Consider the following 24109-nt stretch of genomic DNA (forward strand, 5'->3'; position numbering starts at 1 on the left):
TACTTACAATTTCTGTAATTTTGGATGTATCATTCAGTAGGAGCTGGATTACTTGCTTGGTTTCTCTCTTTATCTCTGGAGAGAACAACAAAAGCCCAAAACAAAAACCTTCCCCCACAGATTTGAACCTTCTCCCCTTATTGGCCCTTTTGATCAGGTACCAACCAGGTTAGCTGAGCTTCTTAACCCTTTACAGGTAAAGGAGGGATTTTATGCTGCCCTTTGCTGTATGTTTATGACATCTGGGTTTAAGCCTTGTTTTCACTAGTGGAGATTTGTCTGTTTGTAACACATTTAGCCGACTTGTAGTTTTAATACACGTTAGATGATCAAGGTAAACTCTAAGCTCCTCGCTAAGGTTAACTCGACCAGCTAATGTGTGAAACTACACGTACCTTGTCTGTGTTAGGATTTAAACACGTGATAGCTAGCAATATTGGTAATGCTCCTTTATTCCTTATGTGGACATGACCTTTGCCAGTAAAGCCAGTAGCCATGACTCTGAACACATGCAGGGCAGAGCTGCTGAGTGAAAAGGGGCCCTTTCCACATAGTCACTTTTCAGAACAGCCCCACTTTGGGTCACACCTTTGATTATTCCTCATTCTCCATTTCTGCTCCACCCTGTTTTTAATGAGGTTCAGCAATCTTTCAGAGACAGTCTTCCCATTTATTTTAGGTGCTGCAAAGGGATCCTTGAACCTGGTATAAGGTGGCTAGTAGATGCACATCATAACCCTGTTGCCTTTACCTTCATTTAATACCTAATAGAAGACCAAGGCTTCTCTGCTGAGAGACTGAGGCTATTTTTAGGAATGGGAGGCCTGCCTGGCTTGTGTACTCTACATCGGACCTGCTTCTGCGTCTAAGGCTTGATCTAAACCCAGCTTTGTACCAGTGTAACTATTTCAGTTAGGAGGTGATATTTTACCAAAATAATTAAATTAGTACAACCCGTAGTGTGGATGCAGTTCTACCCCCTTCTCATCTGGGAACAAGCTGTACTGGTATTAGCACTTTTATGCTATTGTAACTACATCCACACAGGGGGATTCGCTGCATTTTAACACTACTGGTATAATTCAAGCAGAATGTTTGTGTGTAGACAGGGCTGAAAATTCTCTTTTCCTGGCTGACATCTACAGCTGGTCTTTATTGCAGTAAAATACAACTTCATTCTCCCTTTCAGGTTACCAGACACAGCTTCAGTACAAACACCTGGACGGCTCCTACAGCACATTTGGGCCACGTTATGGGCAATCAGGGAACACCTGGTAAGATTTCAGTGTTGCTGAATTCTTTCCCTTCTCGATATAACCTGGAGCTTGCCCATTGTTAACAGGTGCTGATCATGAAGGTGCAGAGGAAAGGGGAGGAGCTCTAGAGCTGATGATGTGGGATAAGGCAACTATGAGAGGTGGTAGGGAAGGGAGATCTCCTTTAGTTTATATGCTAGAGGCCTTTGATTTTGGATTAATAACCATTTACAGCCTCCTCATTCCCTGCTCAGCTCAGGTTAGAGCAGCCTGGGGGCTGTTCTAACTTGCTCCAGCTGGCCACAGTCCCCTGAGGACCATATATCAGCTAGGTGTATCCAGAACACTGCACACTCCAGCCACTCACTTTCTGTACCAGGGGCTATAGGGAGGATGGCATAAAAGTGCCGGCCAAAGATTCCCCTGCTGGGTGACTTGCTGGTAGTTTCAGCTCCCTTTGTGTTACCTGAGCAGTGTGCAAGGGTGAGAACAGGGCAGAGAATCCTCCCCGAAGTCCAGACTGCGGACACTTGACCTTTCTGAAATTACGTGTTTGATCCTCAACCAGAAAAGTTTGACCACCACTGCCCTCAGGACAATGACTGTGGGTGCAGCCATCATAGCCCCTCAATGCTTAGTGCATGCCTTGCCGGGTGAACAAACAGGTTCTGCAGGGAGTGGCAGTGGGCAGCTCTGTAGGGGTTGCTTTTCCCTCTGCCACTACTGACTCTATTGCCCCAGTGTGGTGCTAGGGGGTGCTGTGCTGCAGGGAGCGGGGTGGGTGGCTCAGTAAGGGGCATTCTCCCTCTGAGTGCTGACCCCAGTTTGATGCTAGGGGGCGCTGTGCTGCTGTTTTTATCATAAGAAAGTGCAGAGCCAGCGTCCTGGCCATTCCTGGTCACTGAAGATTCTGAGGTCTGTTCTCCCAAGGGTTCTGGACAACCACCCCCTAAACCCACCCCTAAACTGTGCCCCAGCCATTTGAAACCAACACAGGAAGCTGGCTCACTTCCTGTCCTAAAACGGGCAGTTTAGCTGTGCCCTGTCAGACGACTGCTGGGTCTTGCCGCCAGGCTCTGCTGTATGTCAGTAGGTGGCTGAGTGAGCTAATCGTTCCCTGACCCAGGGCCACGAGCTCTCCGGCCCCTGCTGCTTCCCCTCAGGCTGGCGATGCCCCAAGACCCCACCCCTCCAGCGAGCAGAGGGCATGGGAAGGAGCTCTCACTGCTGCCCACTCTCTGTCGCAGGCTGACGGCCTTCGTCCTCAAGTCCTTCGCGCAGGCCCGCTCTCACATCTTCATCGAGGAGAAGCACATCCAGGACGCCCTGGCCTGGCTCGCTGGCAAGCAGAAGGACAACGGCTGCTTCCGCAGCTCCGGGACGCTCCTGAACAATGCCATAAAGGTGACGTATCTGCCCAGCCGGCTTCCCATGGGCCTCATGGGCCCCATACAGGACTCCAGTGACACAGAGAGAGCGTGCAACTCCTCATGGGAACAGCTCAGCCACTGCCGCACATGGGGTTGGGGCAGATGGGATCTACTAAGGGAGGCAAGAGCAGGGGGTACCATACTATACATGGAGCCACCATGGGCAGGGGAAGGGAGAAGAGGAGCAGATACATGGAAGCTACCATAGTGTGGGAAGAACAGGGATGTAGAACACCCCTGGGAGGAGGGGCCAGTGGGCAGGGTTTCAGGGTTAATGTCTCTCTCTGTGGTTCCCTGCAGGGCGGGGTGGACGATGAGGTCACGCTCTCTGCCTACATCACCATCGCACTGCTGGAGATTCCTCTGCCCATCACTGTACGTACCTGTAACCCCTCAAGCCAGACATAGGCTGCCAACTTGGGGGTCCCCAGCTCCCATCTCGAGAGAGAAGCCTTTAAAAAAGGGGGGAAATCCAGTCAGAAAAGACTTTAAATTGAGATCCAAATCTGGGATTGGATTTCCCTGCAGCTTCCCTTCCAGTCCAGGGCACTGGTTCTCTCTCATCTCTAATCCTTTTATATGATCTTTATTTTAAAACTTTTGAGGTGGTGTTTCCTTGATCCTCTCTTATAAGCCTACAGCTCCGAGTTTTACAGAGATTTAACACTTGGGTAAATAACACTTAACCCCTTGGCAGTTGGCACCAGCCAAATGGGTCCCCATCAAGGGTTGATTTCTGTTCTCCTTCTATTAGGCCTGCTCCACACCCAAAAGTCGCACTGCTAAAAGTTTTATGATCAGCGAGCAACCGAAAAGACTGTTTTGGTGCAGTGAGTTCACACTGGGCCACTTGTGCGAATGCATTGTGTTCACCTAGTATCAGGCCAGATTGGCAAAAGTGTGGTGCGTTGTGAGTAGGCATCCCAGTGTCCTCTGTGCCGCTTTCAGTGGCACTGCCTGGTGGGGAAATTTTGCTGCGTAGCTTTCGCTGTGCTTGTGGGAAATGTTCACTCAGCATGTGGGAAAAGGTAGCAAGTAGCAGGAATAGCTGTGGCTGTGGAGAATGTGCTGACTGTGTAAAAGCCAGGCGGGCTTCCCAACATTGGGACCCTTTGGTTCAAAAGTGCTGCCAGACCGTCTCTGCTAAAGAGAAAGTTGCACTGTGGGACTGCAGTGGAAAGACCGCTTACACTGTTACTTCCGGTGAACATGCACCTGACCACTGTGTAGATATAACTCCACTGGCATGGGGCTTATGCCACTCCAGAAAAGGGAGTCAGTATGCCCCCAAAAGTGTAGGGTTTTTGTCAGTAGGCAAGTTGAGCATGGACGTGTGCCAGGCTGTGCCCAGAAAACCTGAGTTCTGTAACTTGAGTCCAGACCAGGCTTTAGATGTGCGCTGCTACCGGCTGCGGTCGGACAAGACAAGTGGATGTGGCCCTACATGGCCTACTTGTTAACGTTGTTCTGATGAAGTGGCAGCCAGTTCCCATCCACTGTCATTAGACTAACCTGATCCCCTGTAGTTAATTAAGGAAAGTTGATGTCCTGATTAAGCCCTTCTCCGGTAGAAGGAGTATAAACCCCAAGGCATTTTGTTTTCAGGCTTTCCTGTCTCAAAACCAGCTAAGCTGATTCTCTCCAACTTCCCAGAAAGAACCTCTAGCTTAGCAGACACCAAGGGTTAGGAAGGTTCAGATCAAAACATTCTGAAAAAGTTTCAAGCCACTGAAGATGGGGCTGTCTGCTGGACTTTCCATTCTCAGCCATTGACGAAAACAGATGAACTGTCCTGCTGCGTATGGACCTGCGCACATTGGTATCCCTTGGAATGTCATTACGGGGAATGTCTGATTCCAAACTTTGTTTCTCAAATGTTCCTAAGTAAGGACCGACCACCGGACAAATTTAAAGGGCCAGGTTCCCCAGTACACCATTGCCATTCACCAAACGTGAAGGCCCAAACTCACTGGTTCACTCTGGGTACTTAGTGCCGGCCTAGTGATGCAAAGCAGCTGTAAACCAGCCACTACGCATTTCTGGAGTGGTGAAAGCGAGACAGTGTCCTGGGGAATCTGGCTCTGAAAGATCAGTTATTGTTTTGAGTTACCCATGTGTCAGAAAGTCTGGAAAAAATACTTCATAAAATGGAAAAAGTGCATATTGTTTCCTGTCTGCTGAGCTCATAGACTGAATTCACTGCTATGGTGACCTCTCCCCTCCCCCTCTCAGCTCATGTCTCTCTCCCAACACAGCACTCTGTGGTCCGTAATGCTCTGTTCTGTTTGGAGACGGCCGCAGAGCAGGGAGGAAACCACGTGTACACCAGGGCGCTACTGGCCTACGCCTTTGCCCTGGTGGGGAGGGAGGAGAAGCGCAGGGCACTGCTGGACTCGCTTGATAAGGAAGCTGTGAAAGAAGGTGAGAATTCCTGACAGCCCCTTCTTCTGAATCCCATCCCACGGGCCCTACATCCCCCGCTTGTAAGGTGACCATGTATTGAGAATCATATACAGGTGCTCAGAGGGGAAATCATAGCAGGGGAAAGTTAGGAGGGACCAGGACCAGGCGGGAGAACATTATTTGACATGAAGAAACAAGACTGAGAGAGAGGCAGCCAGGGCCAGCCCCTGGCACATTTCTGACCTCACAGCATGTTGTATCCCTCCCTTTTAAGGACTCCTTGTTCTTTTAAACTGGGTCATTGATTCACCCTTCAGTATCCAACCTACCTATTAGGTAAAATATCAACATTCCCTTTGCATTTGTCTCCCTTGTATTTGCCCTTTCCCTTGTCCCTGCCTTCCCTCCATTTGCCCCCTTCCTCTACTACGGAGCTTGTTAGCTTTTCCTCTGTTTGTTTCAGTCCATTTTCCTCTTTTCTATACTGAGAAATAACTGGTCTCTCCTTTCTTTTCCTTGTGCTCTCTTCCTCCTTCCCCCAAGTCTCCAAATCTCTCTCCTGCCTCCCACACCAAAAGCTCTCACATACTCCCTACTTCCCAGCCCACAAAATCACAGGCATACTGTCCTGCTGCCTTGCACCCCCCAAATCTCTCTCCCCACACACACACTGCAGCCTGCCCCAGGCACAAGGTAATGCACAAGCACATGCCAGGTTGCCCCAGGATCCACTCACACACACAGGCTCCTTCTCCCCCAGCCGAAAGCTATTCACACACACTCGCAAGCTGCCCACAATCCTAGTGCACATGGGACTTGTTATGCAGGGTCCCAGCACACACACACTCCAAGTTCCCTTCCCCTCACAACAGACACCTGGGTTCTCTGTCCCCCGCCCCAGCCCCCACAAACACAGAGCCTCAGCCCCACACTCATAGGCCGCATGCAGGTGAGGAAACTCACTGTGTTAGAAAGTGCATTAGCTGACAGACTGCTAAAGACAACTCAGCATCTAGTCTAGACAGGGTCAGGTGGGGTGAAAAACAGCAGCTGGTCGTGGCCAACCCAATCACATTAGCTGCCTGTGGCTCACCTGAGGGTGCCCCATAGACTAAGCTTACAAACAGCAAATGCATTTATAAGCCCAGCCAACCCTGCCTATGCTAGGTGCTGAGTACTGTTGACCAGCGTGTTGATTAATGCTTTTTCTTTTCTAGCACAGAGCATTTCCCCAGGGTAAATGAACCTTCCGGCATTGTCTACACATGTCGTTCTGCTGTAGCGGTACTGGTATAGTTAAAGTGGTGCGATTCCCCCAGTGTGGATGCAGTTATAGCAGTGTGAAGGTGTTTATACCAGTAGAACTGTTCCCTTACAGCTCTACCAGTACAAAGCACCTTTATGCTGGTATAACCGTGCCCAGACTGGAGGTACCAGTAGAAAAGTCACAGCCCTAGCCAAAATAGTTGTCGTGGCACAAAATCTGTGTATTGGCCAGGTCTTAGAAGCGTCTTCTCTCCCTTCTACCCTCCTTGAGTGTCTCTCCCTCCCTTTCCTGCCCTCCTCCCTAGGATCTCTCACCCAAGGTTTTTCTTTCTTTCTCCCCTGGTTTCTCCTTCCCTCTCCCTCTCCCCACTCCTTTGGGTCCAGGCCGTCTCTACCCTCCCCTCCCCCTTTGCCTCAGGAGGAGGATTCCTGTTCCCCCTCTCCCCCCGCCACCGGACTGTTGCCCATTTTGAGGAGGAAGTCTGTTGCAGGGGGAGGAAGCATCTCAGTGGCATCTAGCTTCCTCCACCCCCCGCAGGCTCTGCTGGCTACAGCAGCCCAGGAGCAGGCCAGCACCGAGAGCAGCTCAGGGGGCAGTAGGTGAGGCAGAGGATGGTTTGGTCCAAGGGGCATTACATGGGGAGAAGCATCAAGGGGGCACATTTTAGGATACTGGCAGATGCCTTACAGCTCCCCAGACAGAGGGGGCATCACCAGGGCAGAGAGAGTTGGGGCTGAGTCCCCTTTCCCTAGGGCTAGTTCCTGGGGGACGGTTTGATGGTGGCTTTTTTTTTTCTAAAGGCACTGAAATATTCATGTAAAGACAAAGGAAACTTTTAAAAAACATGAGTTGGGGCCAGGGCTGCCGGTGCCTGACTTTGCAGTGACACAGGTGTATCTGGGGGATCCCCTGACACCTCAGTGCTGTGAATGAGCATATCCTGTAACCCTGACCAAATGGTACCATTCCTACTGAGCAATAGCACAGCTCTGCCGGTGTCTTCGCTGGCTCCGCTCCACTCCTCACTCCAAGCACTGCTCCTCGCTCTGGACACTCGTTCCATGGGAGCGATGGCCCCTGGTCCGCACAGAGTGACGTCTGCTCCCTACAGCAAGAGACATATGAAGAGGAGAAGCCTGATGTTTGGACAGATCAAATGAAAAAACAGATCATTCTGGGGGGGCCCAAAAAAGGGTCCTGATGTCCCAGGAAATCCCAGGAAGAACTGGGACTGTGCTGGTAAGAGAAGGACTTATGGGCTCTTCACCCTGCTGGAGTGGGGTGTGACCGTCACTGCTGTAACCCTTCGGCCTTGAGCGCCTGGGGCCACTTAGTGACCTCACACTTTTTGGATCAAAGAGCCCAATAAAGGCTGCTACTGTCAATTCCTTGGGATGTCCCTTTATAAGATAAAGGGGATGTAGGCACAGAGTCATAGAGTCATAGAATATCAGGGTTGGAAGGGACCTCAGGAGGTCATCTAGTCCAACCCCCTGCTCAAAGCAGGACCAATCCCCAACTAAATCATCCCAGCCAGGGCTTTGTCAAGCCTGACCTTAAAAACTTCGAAGGAAGGAGATTCCACCACCTCCCTAGGTAACGCATTCCAGTGTTTCACCACCCTCCCAGTGAAAAAGTTTTTCCTAATATCCAACCTAAACCTCCCTCACTGCAATATGAGACCATTACTCCTCGTTCTGTCATCTGCTACCACTGAGAACAGTCTAGATCCATCCTCTTTGGAACCCCCTTTCAGGTAGTTGAAAGCAGCTATCAAATCCCCCCTCATTCTTCTCTTCCGCAGACTAAACAATCCCAGTTCCCTCAGCCTCTCCTCATAAGTCATGTGTTCCAGTCCCCTAATCATTTTTGTTGCCCTCTGCTGGACACTTTCTAATTTTCCCACATCCGTCTTGTAGTGTGGGGCCCAAAACAACACAGTACTCCAGATGAGGCCTCACCAATGTCAAATAGAGGGGAACGATCACGTCCCTCGATCTGCTGGTAATGCCCCTACTTATACATCCCAAAATGCCATTGGCCTTCTTGGCAACAAGGGCACACTGTTGACTCATATCCAGCTTCTTGTCCACTGTAACCCCTAGGTCCTTTTCTGCGGAACTGCTGCCTAGCCATTCGGTCCCTAGTCTGTAGTGTGCATGGGATTCTTCCGTCCTAAGTGCAGGACTCTGCACTTGTCCTTGTTGAACCTCATCAGATTCCTTTTGTCCCAATCCTCTGATTTGTCTAGGTCCCTCTGTATCATATCCCTACCCTCCAGCGTATCTACCTCTCCTCCCAGTTTAGTGTCATCTGCAAACTTGCTGAGGGTGCAATCCACACCATCCTCCAGATCATTTATGAAGATATTGAACAAAACTGGCCCGAGGACCGACCCTTGAGGCACTCCAGTTGATACTGGCTGCCAACTAGACATGGAGCCATTGATCACTACCCGTTGAGCCCGACAATCTAGCCAGCTTTCTATCCACCTTATGGTCCATTCATCCAGCCCATACTTCTTTAACTTACTGGCAAGAATACTGTGGAAGACCGTGTCAAAAGCTTTGCTAAAGTCAAGAAACAACACATCCACTGCTTTCCCCTCATCCAGAGCCAGTTATCTCATCACAGAAGGCAATTAGATTAGTCAGGCATGACTTGCCCTTGGTGAATCCATGCTGACTGTTCCTGATCACTTTCCTCTAAGTGCTTCAGAATTGATTCCTTGAGGACCTGCTCCATGATTTTTCCAGGGACTGAGGTGAGGCTGACTGGCCTGTAGTTCCCAGGATCCTCCTCCTTCACTGTTTTAAAGATGGGCACTACATTAGCCTTTTTCCAGTCGTCTGGGACTTCCCCCGATCACCATGAGTTTTCAAAGATAATGGCCAATGGCTCTGCAATCACATCTGCCAACTCCTTTAGCACTCTCGGATGCAGGGCATCCGGCCCCATGGGCTTGTGCTCGTCCAGCTTTTCTAAATAGTCCCGAACCACTTCTTTCTCCACAGAGGGCTGGTCACCTCCTCCCCATGCTGTGCTGCCCAGTACAGTAGTCTGGGAGCTGACCTTTTTCGTGAAGACAGAGGCAAAAAAAGCATTGAGTACATTAGCTTTTTCCACATCCTCTGTCACTAGGTTGCCTCCCTCATTCAGTAAGGGGCCCACACTTTCCTTGTCTTTCTTCCTGTTGCTAACATACCTGAAGAAACCCTTCTTGTTACTCTTAACATCTCTTGCTAGCTGCAACTCCAAGTGTGATTGGTGGCAGAGGTGGCAGCCTGATTAGTCACTGAGTGTTCATACCACAAGATTTGTATAATTCCACCAGATCAACAAGTGAGGGACTATTTAATCCTTTTGAGTCTCATGACAATGTGCCAGACTAGCAAGGGGGGCTCTGTTCTCCCACCCGCAGCAGCAGCAGCAGGTCAATAACCCCCTTAGAAATGGCATGTGCTAAGCATCTGTATTTCCTTCTCTCCTGCCCTCCCTCTTCCTTCTCCCACTGCAGATGGCTCCATTCACTGGCAGAGGCCTGGGAAGGAGCCGGAGGCAGATCTCCCCTTCTATCACCCCCGTGCTCCTTCTGCCGAGGTGGAGATGACGTCCTATGTGCTCCTCGCTTACCTCACCACGCGGCCGGCACCATCCCAAGGAGACCTGTCATTAGCAGCTCAAATTGCAAAGTGGATCAGCAAGCAACAGAATCCCAATGGGGGCTTCTCCTCCACCCAGGTGATCTATTCCCCTCCCAAGCCTCAGACATCCAGGGCAGGAGTGGGAGGCAGACAGGAGAGGGCAGGAGACAGACAAATAATCCAGGGGAGGGGAAGGCTGACCTGGGGAGAGGGAAGGGGTAGCATTCCCCTAGCTGTATAGTTTAGTTTAGATAATGGGATAGTCACAGCATAGAGCATGGCTACATCAGGTCCTCACAGGCCCAGGGGTACTTATGAGGCAGGAGACTGGACAAGTGATGCTCCTGTGTATGGAGGTCAGAAGAGTCGCCCTGAGCACTCGCAAGGTAGTGCAGTGCCATCCCCAGCTTCCCCCAGCACTGACCCCATCCAACCAGGCCAATTCAGCTCGGGAGCTGAGGCCTCCCCAGAGAAGCAGCAGCAGCCAGTCACTTCTGGACACACCTGGAAAGGGGAGGAAGCACCATCCTGAGTGACAACCAAACAGGAGATGCCACCTCCCCCTTTGAGCGGGTACAGGCCATGCTGGTACTTGGAGGCTGGGACCTCAGGAGATGAGCTCTCTAGACAGGACCAATCATTGGCCCCATGTTCCACCATTTCCCTGGTTGACTTGATACCCAAAGGGCTGTAAGACTTTCTCATACTCCATTACTGAGCCTCCTGGCTGCCTCACTATGGTCCTCTCTGAGCCACAGGCAGCTCCCATTTCACTTGGTCCTGAGCTGTCCCTTCGGGTTGGTCCTTCAGGGAAGGGTGGTGGCATCTTCCCTCAGATGCCTGTGGTGAAGTGTCAGAGATACCAAGGCCTAGGTTCCCTAAGGTACTTAGATGCTTGGCTGCTTTCAGTAGGATAAAGGCGCTTAAATACCTTTGAGAATCTGGGACAAGGGAATAGAGTGAATGGCTTGTGGGAGTGATGAGTGAAAATGGGAAAATCAGGGCACTGCTGTGTAGGAAGAGCTGGTGGAGTGGGGGCTCCAGGCCCATAGAAATGGCTCATTCTTTCCCTTGGGCACCTGGGCCTATCTCTTGTCTGGCAGGACACAGTGGTGGCGCTCCAGGCGCTATCCCGATATGGAGTCTCCACCTATGCCAAAAGCGGAGGAGCGTCCACAGTGACCCTGCAATCCACAGGGAACTTCCAGGCCCAGTTCCAGGTGGATCACATGAACCGTCTGCTGCTCCAGCGTATGGCACTACCAGAGGTGCCAGGGGACTACAGCATGGGGGTGACAGGAGAAGGATGTGTCTACGTGCAGGTATGGGACCCTGGGACGGGGGAGAGGGAGAGGCTGCTGCTGCGGGGAGCCTGTATCATTCCCATTGGAGATGGCATGATGGGGTGGATTGGGGAGGGGAGGGAGGGAAGGAAAAGAGAGGAAGAGATGCGGAAGAGGAGGAGAATATAAGAAAGAGGTATAAGGAGGAGAGAGAGTTGACAGAGAGAGTTGGGGAATGGGGGGAGAGAGAGAGAAGAGATAAAGGAAAGAATGAAACTGAGCCGAGGGGAGGAGATAGAGGAGAAGAGCAGAGAGGAGAGGGACAGATGGACACACACAGAGAACAGTGTATTCTCTTCCAGACCAGCCTGAGGTACAATGTGCTCCCCAAGCCGGGCGAGGCGCCGTTCGCGCTGGAGGTGCACACGGTCCCCGAGACATGTGACAGCGTCAAGGCTCACAGGACCTTTGACATCACCATAAACATCAGGTAACTCCCCCTCGCAGTGCCAGACCTTCCAGAGCAGCCCTAGGGCTGGGGACAAGTCATTCCAGAGGTATGGGGAGCCCCCAGAAAAGCTGATACAAATCAATATTTTTGATTTTTCCAAAAATTAAAAATGGATTTTTTACATTAAATCAGGATATTTTCTTAATTGCAATTGCTCTTTTCAATGTCAATCAGATTTTGTATTTCTGTATTGCTAGCTCTTTACTTTCTCCCGCTAAATTGTTAGAGTGATCGTTCTGTGCTGGTTTCTCTGAGGCTGAAAAGGACAAGTCAGCATCTCAGTAACACCCTTAGTGTGAGAGCAACACAAACTCAGACACAAAACTGCCCGGCCAGTAGCCCATCCTATACCTGCAACCACCACCACCCTCCCACATAGCGAACTGCCCCAGTCACAGGAGCTGTATGCTTTGACCCAGGCATTCTCCTTCACCAGGATTTGCAGGCTAAGTTCAATCAGACTTGTGCTCCTAAATCATTTCAGTGCTTTTACAATACCCACCCTAAGATGCCAAAATATAGGCTTCAGAGCCTGTCATAAATATAAAGGGAAGGGTAAACCCCTTTAAAATCTCTCCTGGCCAGAGGAAAAATCCTCTCACCTGTAAAGGGTTAAGAAGCTAGGATAACCTCGCTGGCACCTGACCAAAATGACCAATGAGGAGACAAGATACTTTCAAAAGCTGGAGGGGGGGAGAAACAAAGGCTCGCTCTGTCTGTGTGATGCTTTTGCTGGGGACAGAACAGGAATGGAGTCTTAGAACTTGGTAAGTAATCTAGCTAGATATGCGTTAGATTATGATTTCTTTAAATGGCTGAGAAATTAAGCTGTGCTGAATAGAATGGATATTCCTGTCTGTGTGTCTTTTTGTAACTTAAGGAATTGCCTAGAGGGATTCTCTATGTTTTGAATCTAATTACCCTGTAAGGTATTTACCATCCTGATTTTACAGAGGTGATTCTTTTTATTGTTACTTCTTTTTTACTGTTTCTTCTATTAAAATCCTTCTTGTAAGACCTGAATGCTTTTTTCATTGTTCTTAAGATCCAAGGGTTTGAGTCTGTGGTCACCTATGCAAATTGGTGAGGGTTTTTACCAAACCTTCCCCAGGAAGTGGGGTGCAAGGGTTGGGAGGATTTTGGGGGGAAAGATGTTTCCAAACAACGCTTTCCTAATAAAAATAAACCCAGATAAACGTTTGGTGGTGGCAGTGGAAGTCCAAGGGCAAAGGGTAAAATAGTTTGTACCTTGGGGAAGTTTTAACCTAAGCTGGTGAAAATAAGCTTAGGAGGTTTTCATGCAAGTCCCCACATCTGTACCCTAGAGTTCAGAATGGGGAAGGAACCTTGACAGAGCCTATGGACAAGTCTACACTTAAAACACTGCTGTAGCACTTTAATAAAGACGCTCTGCACCGACAGCAGAGAGCTCTCCCATCAGTGTAGTTAATCCACCTCCCCAAGAGGCACTAGCTATATTGACAGGAGAAGCTCTCTCACCAGCGTAGCTTTGTCTCCATGGGGGGTTAGATTCGTATAACTACATTATTTGGGTTGTGATTTTTCACACCCTAGAGTGACATAGATATAGGTCTGTAGTGTAGAGCAGACCTAACTTTAAGCTCCTATTTTTGAAAGTGTGTATCAAAAAGCTCACAATGACTTAGCTAGTGTTTTGAAATAACTTCCCAGTGCTAACATTGAACCAGTTTGGATCTGAAGTGACAGAGATTTTATGCCACTAAAGGAGAATTTTTTACTAAAAATACAGTTTATATATTCTAGTTTCAGGGCTCCTAAGAGGGTAAGGGGCATCCTCTTATTCCTATTCTTTCAGTTTGCTTGCTGCTTCCATTGGTATTCAGTACATGCTTTGTGTGTAACAAATTTGTTAAATTATTTTCTTATTGGAGGTTGTTTATTCATTTCAAGGACAGTATTTCATTTTTAGTCCCTACTATCAACTAGGATCCCCCCTTTTAAGCAATTTCTTTCCCTTTCCCAGGTTATACCCTGGTTTACATCTTTTAACATTTCTTCTTCCTTGTGCCAGACAATTCCTAGTACTGCTAGACCACAGCAATTATTTACAATGAAAACCAACAAAATCCCTTATAATCTTCTAAATTTGGAGGACATACTCCACACATTCTTTTATTGTACATAAGCATTTCACATTATGTATTAAAACAAGAGATATTTTCCACATATAGAATGTTGCAAGTTTGAATTTAATAACGATTCAAGATTATCAAATAACAAGCTCAAATGAGATTATTTAACCAAAGATTAATACAGCTCTGTGCAGACTACAGAAAGATGTACTTTTCCACCCCTGTAGATGGTGAAGAGAAAGTAGTTTGGTCATAAGAATATAAGAACAGTCCTACTGTATCAGACCAATGGTCCATCTAGCCCAGTATCCTGTTTTCTAGCACTGGCTGGTACCAGATGCTTCAGAGGGAATGAACAGAACAGGGCAATTACTGAGTGATCCATCCCCTTTCATCCAGACCCAACTGCTGGGAGTCAGGTTTAGGAACACCCAAGAACATGAGGTTGCGTCCCTGACCATCTTGGCTAATAGCCACTGTTGGACCTATCCTCCATGAACTTATCTAATTCTTTTTTGAACCCTGTTATATTTTTGGTCTTTACAGCATCACCTGGCAAAGAATTCCACAGATTGACTGTATTGTTTGAAGAAGTACTTGCTTTTGTTTGTTTTAAGTCTGCTGCCCATTAAATTCATTGGGTAACTCCTGGTTCTTTTATGTGAAGGGCTAAATTATTCTTTATTCACTTTTCTCCACACCATTCATGATTTTATAGACCTCAGTCATATCCCCCCATTACACACCGAGCAGATTTTTTTTCAGAGAACTATCCACAGTGACTCCAAGATCTTTTTCTTCAGTGGTAACTGCTAATTTAGACTCCATCAGTTTGTATGTTAGTTGGGATTATGTCTTCCAATGTGCATTACTTGGCACTTATCAACATTGAATTTCCATCTGCCATTTTTTTGCCCAGTCACCCAGTTTTGTAAGATCCCATTGTAACTCTTCGCAGTCAGCTTTGGACTAACTGTCCTGAATAATTTTGTATTATCTGCAAAGCTTGCCACCTCACTGTTTACCCCTTTTTCCAAATCATTTGTGAATATATTGAACAGCACGGGTCCCAGTATAGATCCCTGTGGGACACTGTTCTTTAGCTCTCTCCATTCTGAAAACTGACCATTTATTCCTTCCCTTTGTGTCCTGTCCTTTAAGCACTTACTGATCCATGAGAGAGCCTTCACTCTTATCCCATGACAGCTTACTTTGCTTAAGAGCCTATGGTGAAGGACCTTGTCAAAGGCTTTCTGAAAGTCCAAGGACACTATATCCACTGAATCAGCCTTGTCCACGTGCTTGTTGACCCTCCTGAAAGAATTCTAATGGATTGGTGAGGCATGATTTCCTTTCCAAAAACCATGTTGACTCTTCCCCAACAAATCGTGTTCATCTATTTCTGATCAGTCTGTTCTTTACTATAGTTTCAACCAATTTACCTGGTACTGAAGTTAATCTTACCGGACTGTAATTGCCAGGATCACCAATGGAGCCTTTTTTTAAAATTGGCATCACTTTAGCTGTCCACCAGTCATCTGGTACAGAGGCTGATTTAAGCGATAGGTTACATGCCACAGTTAGTAGTTCTGCAATTTCCTATCTGAGTTCCTTCAGAACTCTTGAGTGAATACCATCTGGTCCTGGTGACTATTTACTGCTTAATCTATCTACTTGTTCCAAAACCTCCTCCATTAACATCTCAGACTGGGACAGTTCCTCAGATTTGTCACCCAACAAGAATGGCTCAAGTGTGAGAATCTCCCTCACGTCCTCTGCGGTGAAGACCAATGCAAATAATTCATTTAGCTTCTCCACAATGTCCTTTTCTTCCTTGAGTGCTCCTTTACCTTGATCGTCCAGTGGCCCCACTGAGGTTTGTCAGGCTTCCTGCTTCTGATGTACTTAAAAAAAATTGCTGTGAGTTTTTATGCCTTTTGCTAGTGGCTCCTCAGATTCTTTTTTGGCCTGCCTAATTTTACTTTTGCACTTGATTTGCCACAGTTTAGCTTGCAGCTTCCCCACTCATCTCTTGATCCACGCAATGTGCAGTGGGCCACTTCGTATAGGAAAGCAGGGAATGACCCTTTCTTGATAACTTGGAGTTCTTTTTAGCTAGATTAGGAGGGAGAAAGAGGTTTTGTCCATATGCAAATAATGAGAGATTCTTTTCTAGGTGATTAACAATACTCTCATTAGCCATTTTAGTTTCTGTTCTTGGGGAGAGCAACTCCTTACCTTGGCTGATCTGTGGGTCCTTAGACAAAGGGTCTCACCTGATGGGAACCATGTTATTCCTAAGTGCATCCTATTTGGGGATAAAACAGAGGTGGATAGCTTTTCTCATTTTTGAGGGCTGGAAAGAATCACTAGTTATTAATCATTCAAACCATACCTGTTCTATATATCCCCTACAGTACCTGCTAAACAGTTTGTAGACACAGCTCCTTCACTTCCAGTATTTTGTTTTTCTGTCTAGAAGTTCTGTCAAATTCAGATAGGATCCCCTAGTCGTAGTGGTATTTAGAAACCCAAGTCTTTATAACTTAGTTCATCACAAACTGTAATCTAACGTAGCAACAGCACCAATACTTACATTGCTTTTACAAAACCTCAACTCTATTTTAAATGAATAATTTAAAAAAACCAAGTGATTTAACTCCTGATTTCAATTGTTCCCTCCTCCTCTTGCCACCAACGATGGAATAATTTAACTAAACCCCTTATTGGAAAGGATGCCGTCTTGTTTCAGGGACTTTCAACAAGCTTCCTCTGCTCCAAGGGCAGGACTGAGGGGCACTGGAAGAGCTGTGTGGGGAGCCCAGGACTGGAATAGCAGCAGGGCTGGGCTGCAGGGCAGGAATGAAAGGTAGTGGCAGAGCAGGGAGCCAGGGACCAGGGCCAGACTAGCAGGAGCCAGGCAGGGTGTGAGGTGCTGCAGGTCAGGGTTGAGGTGAATCATCTCTGTGCTGAGATGTATTAAACCTTGTTTTGTTTCCTGCTTGGTCTCCCAGCTACACAGGGAAACGCCCCGTCTCCAACATGGTCATCGTTGACGTTAAGATGCTCTCAGGATTCATCCCTGTGAAGACATCAGTGAGGAAGGTAACGGCCCATTCTGTGTATGGGCCGCAGCCAAGGGTATCTGCCCCACACCCAAGTGGCATCCAGCTCCCCACAACCCCAACCAGTGGGCATCCAGGGCCCCTTGCCTCCAACCCCATTTGAGGGGTATCTGGCCCCAGGTCAACTCCAAACCGCAACCCCTCATTTTACCAGTGCAGCCTGGCCACTCCCTAGTCCCTTCTCCAGAATCAGCCCCCCCCCCCCTTGTCTCCCATCTCTCTGACCCCATCTCTTCTTTCTGACCCTCCCCTGATACCCCACTCCTTCCCCGTCCCATCCCATCCCCCTGAGCTTCCACTCTGTGACTCCCTGGTAAACTGTTACACACAGGGGGAGCAGGCCAGGCTGGAGGCACCTCACAGTCTCCCCTGGAGGGGGCAGCGCTCCTGTAAGGGGAAGTCAGGCTGGGCTCACAGGGTGCTTGGGAGAGAGAGTGAGGAGCCCCCACCTCCCTGCATCCCTCTCTTCTCCCCCAGCTCTAACACCCCCGCCCCGCGCGCACGCACGCGCACACACACACACACACACACACACACACAACTCCTGAGCCCACCCTGGGCCCTGCATCTCCTCAGGGAGATTCAGATGTTGGGAGGTGTCCCTAGAGGGGCCCTGAGGTGGGATGCCATCAGACTAATGAAACCTATGAGCAGCACAGGGGAGGCAGTGCCTAGAGCCCCAGCCCTGCCCACAGCCCCAGCCCTCCCCTCACGGGATGGGTCAGACACTGAGCTGATGCTGCACTTGATTGTGGCCCAGCCGCACAGGTCTCAGACTGTGGTACTTCACATCTCAGTCCACCAGGAGGGCGGGGCCATACATAGGCGGTGCACGAACCCCCCCATTCGAGGAGGCTAGCCCCTGCCCCACCCCTTCCACTCGAGGCCCCACCGCTAACCTGCTCATTCTGCCTGAGGCCCCACCCCCATGCCCCCATACTCTCACCCACTGGGGCCAGAGGAGCCCTGAGCCCCCCACCGCAGACAGAGGAACCCCAGCTGGCCTGGCCAAGCAGCCCCAACCCCTGGCCCACCTGGAGGAGCTCTGAGCCCTGCTGCAGCCCAGCCCCAGGGCCACGGCTGGGTGCATTAGTGGAGGTTTGGGGAGGCTTAGCCTCTCTCAGCTGCATTACGCACTGCCCATGGAGCCACAGTACAGATTTTCCCTCTTCCTTTAAAGCAGCAGCAGCCAGAGGCACCGACTTTCTGGTTTCCCCGAGGCTGCTTGACCCCTGCTGTGCCCCAGACCTTGCCCACACCTGCCATCTTCCCCCGAGGGCTGCCCCTGCCCTGCCTCTTCCCACCTCATTCCACCCCCTCCCCTGGGTGCACCCTGCCCTCGTTCTGCCTCCTCCTGCCCCTGCTTCTCTCCCTCCCCACCAGAGCCTCCTGCACACCACTGAACAGCTGACCACCAGTAGGTGGGAGGTGCCCGGGGGGGGGAAGGGAGAGGAGCTGATCAGTGGGCCACCCACTATTTTTTTCCATGGGTTCTCCAACCCCAGAGCACCCACAGAGTCAGTGCCTATGGCACCAGCAAAGAATCACAGAGCTTTAGGATAGAGCCCTGTGTGTGACTAGTGTAGCACTCTGCAGTGGGATTGAGATCCCGCAGGACCCGTTGCCATAACAGCGGGAACGGGTGGGAGTGGGATTGAAAAATAGTCCCACACAGGACTCTGCTGTAGGAGTGGGAGGGACCACAAGAGGTCATCAAATTCAGCCACCTGTGAGGGAGCAGGACCGTGTAAACCTAGCTCATCCCTGATAGGCGTCTGTCTAACCTGTCCTTAAAAATGTCCAGTGATGGGAAATTCACCGCCTTCCTTAGAAGCCTGTACCAGTGCTTAATTACCATTACAGTTAGGTTAGATATTAGGACAAATTTTCTAACTCTCCCTTGCTGCAAATTAAGCCCATTACTTCTTGTCCTACCTTCAGCAGACATGGAGAACAGTTGATCACCATGCTCTTTATAACAGCCCTTAAGAGTATTCAAATATGTTAACGGGTTCTCCCCTCAGGCTCCTTCTCTCAAGACTAAACATGCCCAGAGTTTTTACCTTTCCACATGGGTCAGGTCTGCCACATTTTTTATCATTTTTCTTGCTGCTTGCTGGACTCTCCACTTTATCCACATCTTTGCTAAAGTGTGGTGCCCAGAGGTGGACACAGTACTCCAGCTGAGGCCTCACCAATGCCAAGTAGAGTGGTATAATTACAAACCATGTCTTACATATGACACGCCTGTTAATATACCCCAGAATGATATTAGCCTTTTTCATAACTGCATCACATTGCTGACTTATATTAAATTTGTGATCCTCTATAACCCCCAGATCCTTTTCAGCAGTACTACCCCCAGTCAGTTATTCCTCATTTTGTAGTTGTGCAGTTAATTTTTCCTTCCCAAATGTAGTATTTTGTACTTGTCTTTATTGAATTTCATCTTGTTGGTTTTGGACCAATTCTCTAATTTGGCAAGGTCATTTTAAAATCTAATCCTGTCCAAAGTGCGTACAGCCCCTCCCAGCTGGTGACATCCACAGATTTTATAAGCATGCTCTCCACTCTATTATCCAAGTGATGAATGAGCATGTTGAATAGTACCAGACCCAGGACTGACAACTGCAGGACCCCACTAGATACACCCTAGCAGTTTAACAGCAAACCGTGGATGACTGCCCTTTGAGTACAGTCTTTCAACCACTTGTGCATCCACCTTATAATAATTTCATTCAGACCACAATTCCCTGATTTTCATATGAAAATGGCATGTGGGACTGTGTCAGAAGCCTTATTAAAATCAAGATATATGATGACTACTGCTTTCCTCTCCCTCTCCCCCCACCACCATCCACTAAGCCAGTAACCCTCTCAGAGAAGAAAGTGAGGTTGGTTTGGCATAATTTGTTCTTGACAAATCCATGTTGGCTTTATCTTGTAGTCCTGTTACACTCTAGGTCCTTACAAGTTGACTGTTTAATAATTTCTTCTGCTATATTTCCATGTATGAATGTTAGGCTGACTGGTCTATGAATTCCTGGGTCCTCTTTGTTCCCATTTTTAAAGCTAGATACTCTGTTTGCCTGCCTCCAATCCCCTGGGAAATCACCCGTCCCCCAGGAGAACTCAAAGATAAATGCTAACGATTCTGAGTTTGCTTCAGCGTCCCATTCCTTAGGATTCTGGGGTGGTTTGAAGGGGGCTCAGTAACACCCTGCTTCTCTCTCTACCACTGGCAGCTGGAAGGACATAACCACATCCAACGCACAGATCTGAGCACCAACCATGTGCTGCTGTATATGGAGCAGGTGAGCGCTCACATGGGGCCGGGATGGGCCAGGGAGAGTCATCCCCTGACATACCTTTCATAGAGGCACTGAGCCGGGATCTCCCAGGCACTGGCCGGGGAAAACAAACCTATGTATTCCTGCACAGCTGCTACTGCTCTCCAGCATTTCTGTGCAGCACTTCCTGCTCCCCGCAAGATACAGAGCTGGGGACCTGTTCTCCCCCCAGCATATGGGTATCAGGGAGAGCAGCTTGTACCTGGGGGGAGGGGAATCGGGGGGGGCAGGGCGTCTCCCTTCTCCCTCAGGGCCTGAATCCCTGCCAGGCCCTGCAGCCAAGGAGGGCAGATGCTGGACCTGCAGGATGAGGGGTGGGGAGATAGGGAAGGAGGGGGTGAAGTCGCTCAGAGCGTCCTCCTGAATCTCGTCTGTTTCCCCCCCACACCCCAGGTGAGCAATGTGACTCAGAGTTTCTCCTTCACGGTGGAGCAGGACTTCCCCGTGCAGAGGCTGAAGCCGGCGCTGGTGAAAGTCTATGATTACTACGAGACGGGTGTGTGTGGGGGCAGGGCTGGGGGGATGTTAGCCACCATGGGCCTGTCATAGGGAGGGGAGAGGCCACAGTCACAGCCACGGGGGACCCACTGGGCTCAGGGTTGTGTTTGGCCTCGTTCTCTTGATGATCCACCTCTCCACCCCTGTGCTGCCTCCTGAGGGTGGGGACAGGCCTGGGGCTGAGCTGAGAACCTCACGCCAGCGGTGCCTGCTCAGCGACTGCCCGTGCAGGTTCAAGGGCAAACCCCATTCCCTTCTCCTCCTGCTTCCAACCTGAACGGCCCTGCCGCCACCATCCCTGACACTGGTTTGCCCCACGCAGACAGCGTCCCCCTCTCATCTCTGGACACAACAGGCCCATCTCAGCAGCGTCTCCCCTCTCCCAGATGAGAATGTGGGGCACACAGGGATTATGGGCGAGGGATCATATTCCACTGGCCTCATGCTCTCACCATGAGCCCAGACTCCTCCCGCACTGTAGAGGGAAGGTGCCAACCCAGGGATCTTGGAGGGTCCTGCGTTCAAATCCTGCCCTGAGATCCCAGGTCTGGGGGTGACCCAGAGGAGGCACATTCGCTTCCCTGCCTCCCCAGCTAGGACATCGGGTGACAAAACCAGAGCCCAACAGCAACCCCGACGGTTGTGTGTCAGGCGAGGTGCAAACGGACATAGGACACCTGGCACAGACCCTCTGGAGATGCCTGTTGCGCTGTAGCCTTGGGGTAATTGTTGTCTTCCTCCCATGGAGCCCAGCTGAGGTTCCCCCAGTGCCCCTGGAGAGAGGGCTCCCTCCCCTCCTTCCTGAGATCTCTGGTGCGGTGCCAGCTCTCTGCCACAGGGCCTGGTGGAAGTGTGAGGGGTCCTGGTTGGGTCTCACACAGCCCTGATCACATCTCCCTTCCCTTTTGTCTTCCAGATGAATTTGCCATCGCCGAGTACAGTGCCCCCTGCAGCAAAGGTAGCGTATGAAGAGCCATTTCCTCCCCTCGTCCTGCTCACAGCACCCCCAGATCTACTCCCCGCTGCGAGAGCTCAGCTCCAGGCAGTGCATCCCCCGTGCACTCGGAGCTGGTGGCTTTTTTCCCCTGCACAGGGGTTTGTTGCCTGCACTGATGGCGTCTTTGCTTATTCCGGGGGATAGATGCTCCATTCACCCCGCAGCCTCTGCCTCGTGAGCCCTATGGAAATTGGGCCATTGCAATGGTTTGTGAGAGGCTCTTCCTGGGGCGGGGCGAGGGCTCCAGCCCAATCAGAGCCAACAAGTCCCTGCCATCTCACTGGGCAGCTTGTTTCTGTGAAGCTTTCAGAGATGAGCTGTCTGGGCTCGGATCAAATAAGAACCTGAGGCCTCTCAGCCTGTCCTGTAAGCTCAGATTCTTTACCCCTCTCCCCCAGCAGTTGGGTTTGAGCTTCCTGCTTCTGGCTAGGATCAGAGGAGCCAAAATATCTGTGACAGGGAGGATCAGAGAGTGAATGAAAGAACCAAAGCACAGGAGAGCCAGGCAGACAGAGGAGGGGAGGGTCTCCCAGCAGCAGGACTCAGCAGAAGCCTCCTTCTCCCAGCCCTTGTTCTGCAGGACTGAGAGGCCCAGGAAGGATCTCAAGATCCAGGGGCTACTCTGGGCTTCATGCCCCTGGTGCTGATCCACAGGCAGGTGCTCAGTCCCAATGCAGGGAGCTCCCTTCCCTCCCATGGGCACTGATGGCTCTTGTGTAAATGGATTAACTCCATTCTGTGCTGGGTCCCATAGGAACAAAGGGGCAGGGAGAGGACGTGCTCCCCAGATCAGCACCTCGCCGCTGTTCCCTCTAAGCTGTGCGCGTGTGCGCGCACCCACAGATCCTAAACCCGGCGCACATGGCGAAACACCACGTGCACAAAAATTTGCACAGAAGCACAACAATTTGCACAGAAGAAGTTTTTTGTGCACACAGCCTGTCAAAAATTTGCACAGAAGAAATTTTTTTGCTCACACAGCATATCAAAAATTAGAGGGAACATTGCACCTCACTCCTAAAGCAAATGTCCGAGCTGAGCCTATGCATCCTGTGGCCCCAGGTCCATCCCTGCTCTGCAGTGTCAGACACAGCAGGGATGGTTCTAGGCTGACACAGCCTGCGCTGGATCCTGTCCTGTAACTCCCCGGCGCTATGAGATGCTCCTTGTGGAGGTAGATGAGGCAAGGCCCTGTCCCTGGTAGGGAGAGATCAGGGCCGTGGAATCTCCTGCCTGGGGCCCTGGCAGAGCTGTGCTCCCTGCAGCAGAGCAGTTGTGCCCAGCCCTGGATGTGTGTTGCTGGCTCTGTGCCCAAGCCCAGGGGAGGCCTAGCCAGTCTCTTCTCTAAACCCCTCCTGTTCCCGCTCCTTTCCCCCTCACAGTGGGAGCCGAGCAGAGCAATGTGTGAGGGATGGAGTCGTGTTCCGAGCCTCCTGCGTCCCACCCGCTTAGCCTCTGCGCAGGCTGAGGTGGTTGGAGGGAGCAACAGAGAGAAAACAGCAGCAACAAGAGGGAAACAAACATTACAAATAAATGAATTCACCACCCTGACCAATGGCTCCTGGCCTCTCTGTTCCCAACCCCCTTATCCCTGCTCAGCCCCAGGACTTCTCAGGCCAACATGTGTCCCATCCAGCTAGGGCTCTGTCCTGTACAGCCAGCCAGGGGGAAAGAGTCTGTGGGAAAAGATCTGCTAAGCACCATTGTGTCCAGTAGCCCTCACCTTTTCCAGTTAGCGACTGGTACGGGATTGTTCCTTACTTGTAAACATGAACTGTGGGACTGTAGATACTCTCTGCCCACTACGGGATGGAAACAGAAATACTCAGCTGTGTGCCGGGGCCTGATACGGCTAACATGTAACAGGGTCTCCTTTGGATGAAGTGGTCAAGGCCTGGGGGTTTGGAACACCAGCCTGTAAGTTCCATCCCTGCTACTCCCATGAAGTGCAGCTGGCCACAGCATGTAGCATTGTGACAAGTGGTTTGTCCTAGAATTGAATGGCATGTTCCAGGGATTTATATAATACTAGTTGTAAGTGCCTCAGCTAATGGGACTTCTGACCCCCTTCCCTTTGGGAAACTACTCCACAGTCTGGGAGCCCCTTCACAATTAGAAAATGTTTCCTGAAATGCTCCCCTTTTCTCGGTTTCAGCCCATTTACTCCTAATGTTACCTGTTCAAGTCCCCTAAAGAATTTCCCTTTAAATGCATGTAGTGAATTGTGCCTT

General features: G+C 50.1%; 1 protein-coding gene across 1 annotated transcript in view; it reads left to right on the top strand.

Moving 5' to 3' along the window:
* The window catches only part of LOC102941695 (alpha-2-macroglobulin), a 58133-nt gene extending 34705 nt beyond the window's left edge, over positions 1-23428 (top strand). Inside the window, exons 25-36 of the mRNA XM_037912670.2 lie at positions 1190-1274; positions 2504-2660; positions 2987-3061; positions 4942-5107; positions 9874-10097; positions 11104-11322; positions 11646-11773; positions 16923-17013; positions 20279-20347; positions 20777-20879; positions 21798-21839; positions 23261-23428. Coding sequence (XP_037768598.1) covers positions 1190-1274; positions 2504-2660; positions 2987-3061; positions 4942-5107; positions 9874-10097; positions 11104-11322; positions 11646-11773; positions 16923-17013; positions 20279-20347; positions 20777-20879; positions 21798-21839; positions 23261-23286 — 1385 coding nt within the window. The 3' untranslated portion in view covers positions 23287-23428. The remainder of the gene's footprint in view (positions 1-1189; positions 1275-2503; positions 2661-2986; positions 3062-4941; positions 5108-9873; positions 10098-11103; positions 11323-11645; positions 11774-16922; positions 17014-20278; positions 20348-20776; positions 20880-21797; positions 21840-23260) is intronic.
* The last annotated feature ends 681 nt before the right edge of the window (positions 23429-24109 follow it).

The sequence above is a fragment of the Chelonia mydas genome, chromosome 1, assembly GCF_015237465.2.
Source record: "Chelonia mydas isolate rCheMyd1 chromosome 1, rCheMyd1.pri.v2, whole genome shotgun sequence".
NCBI classification, from domain to species: domain Eukaryota; kingdom Metazoa; phylum Chordata; order Testudines; family Cheloniidae; genus Chelonia; species Chelonia mydas.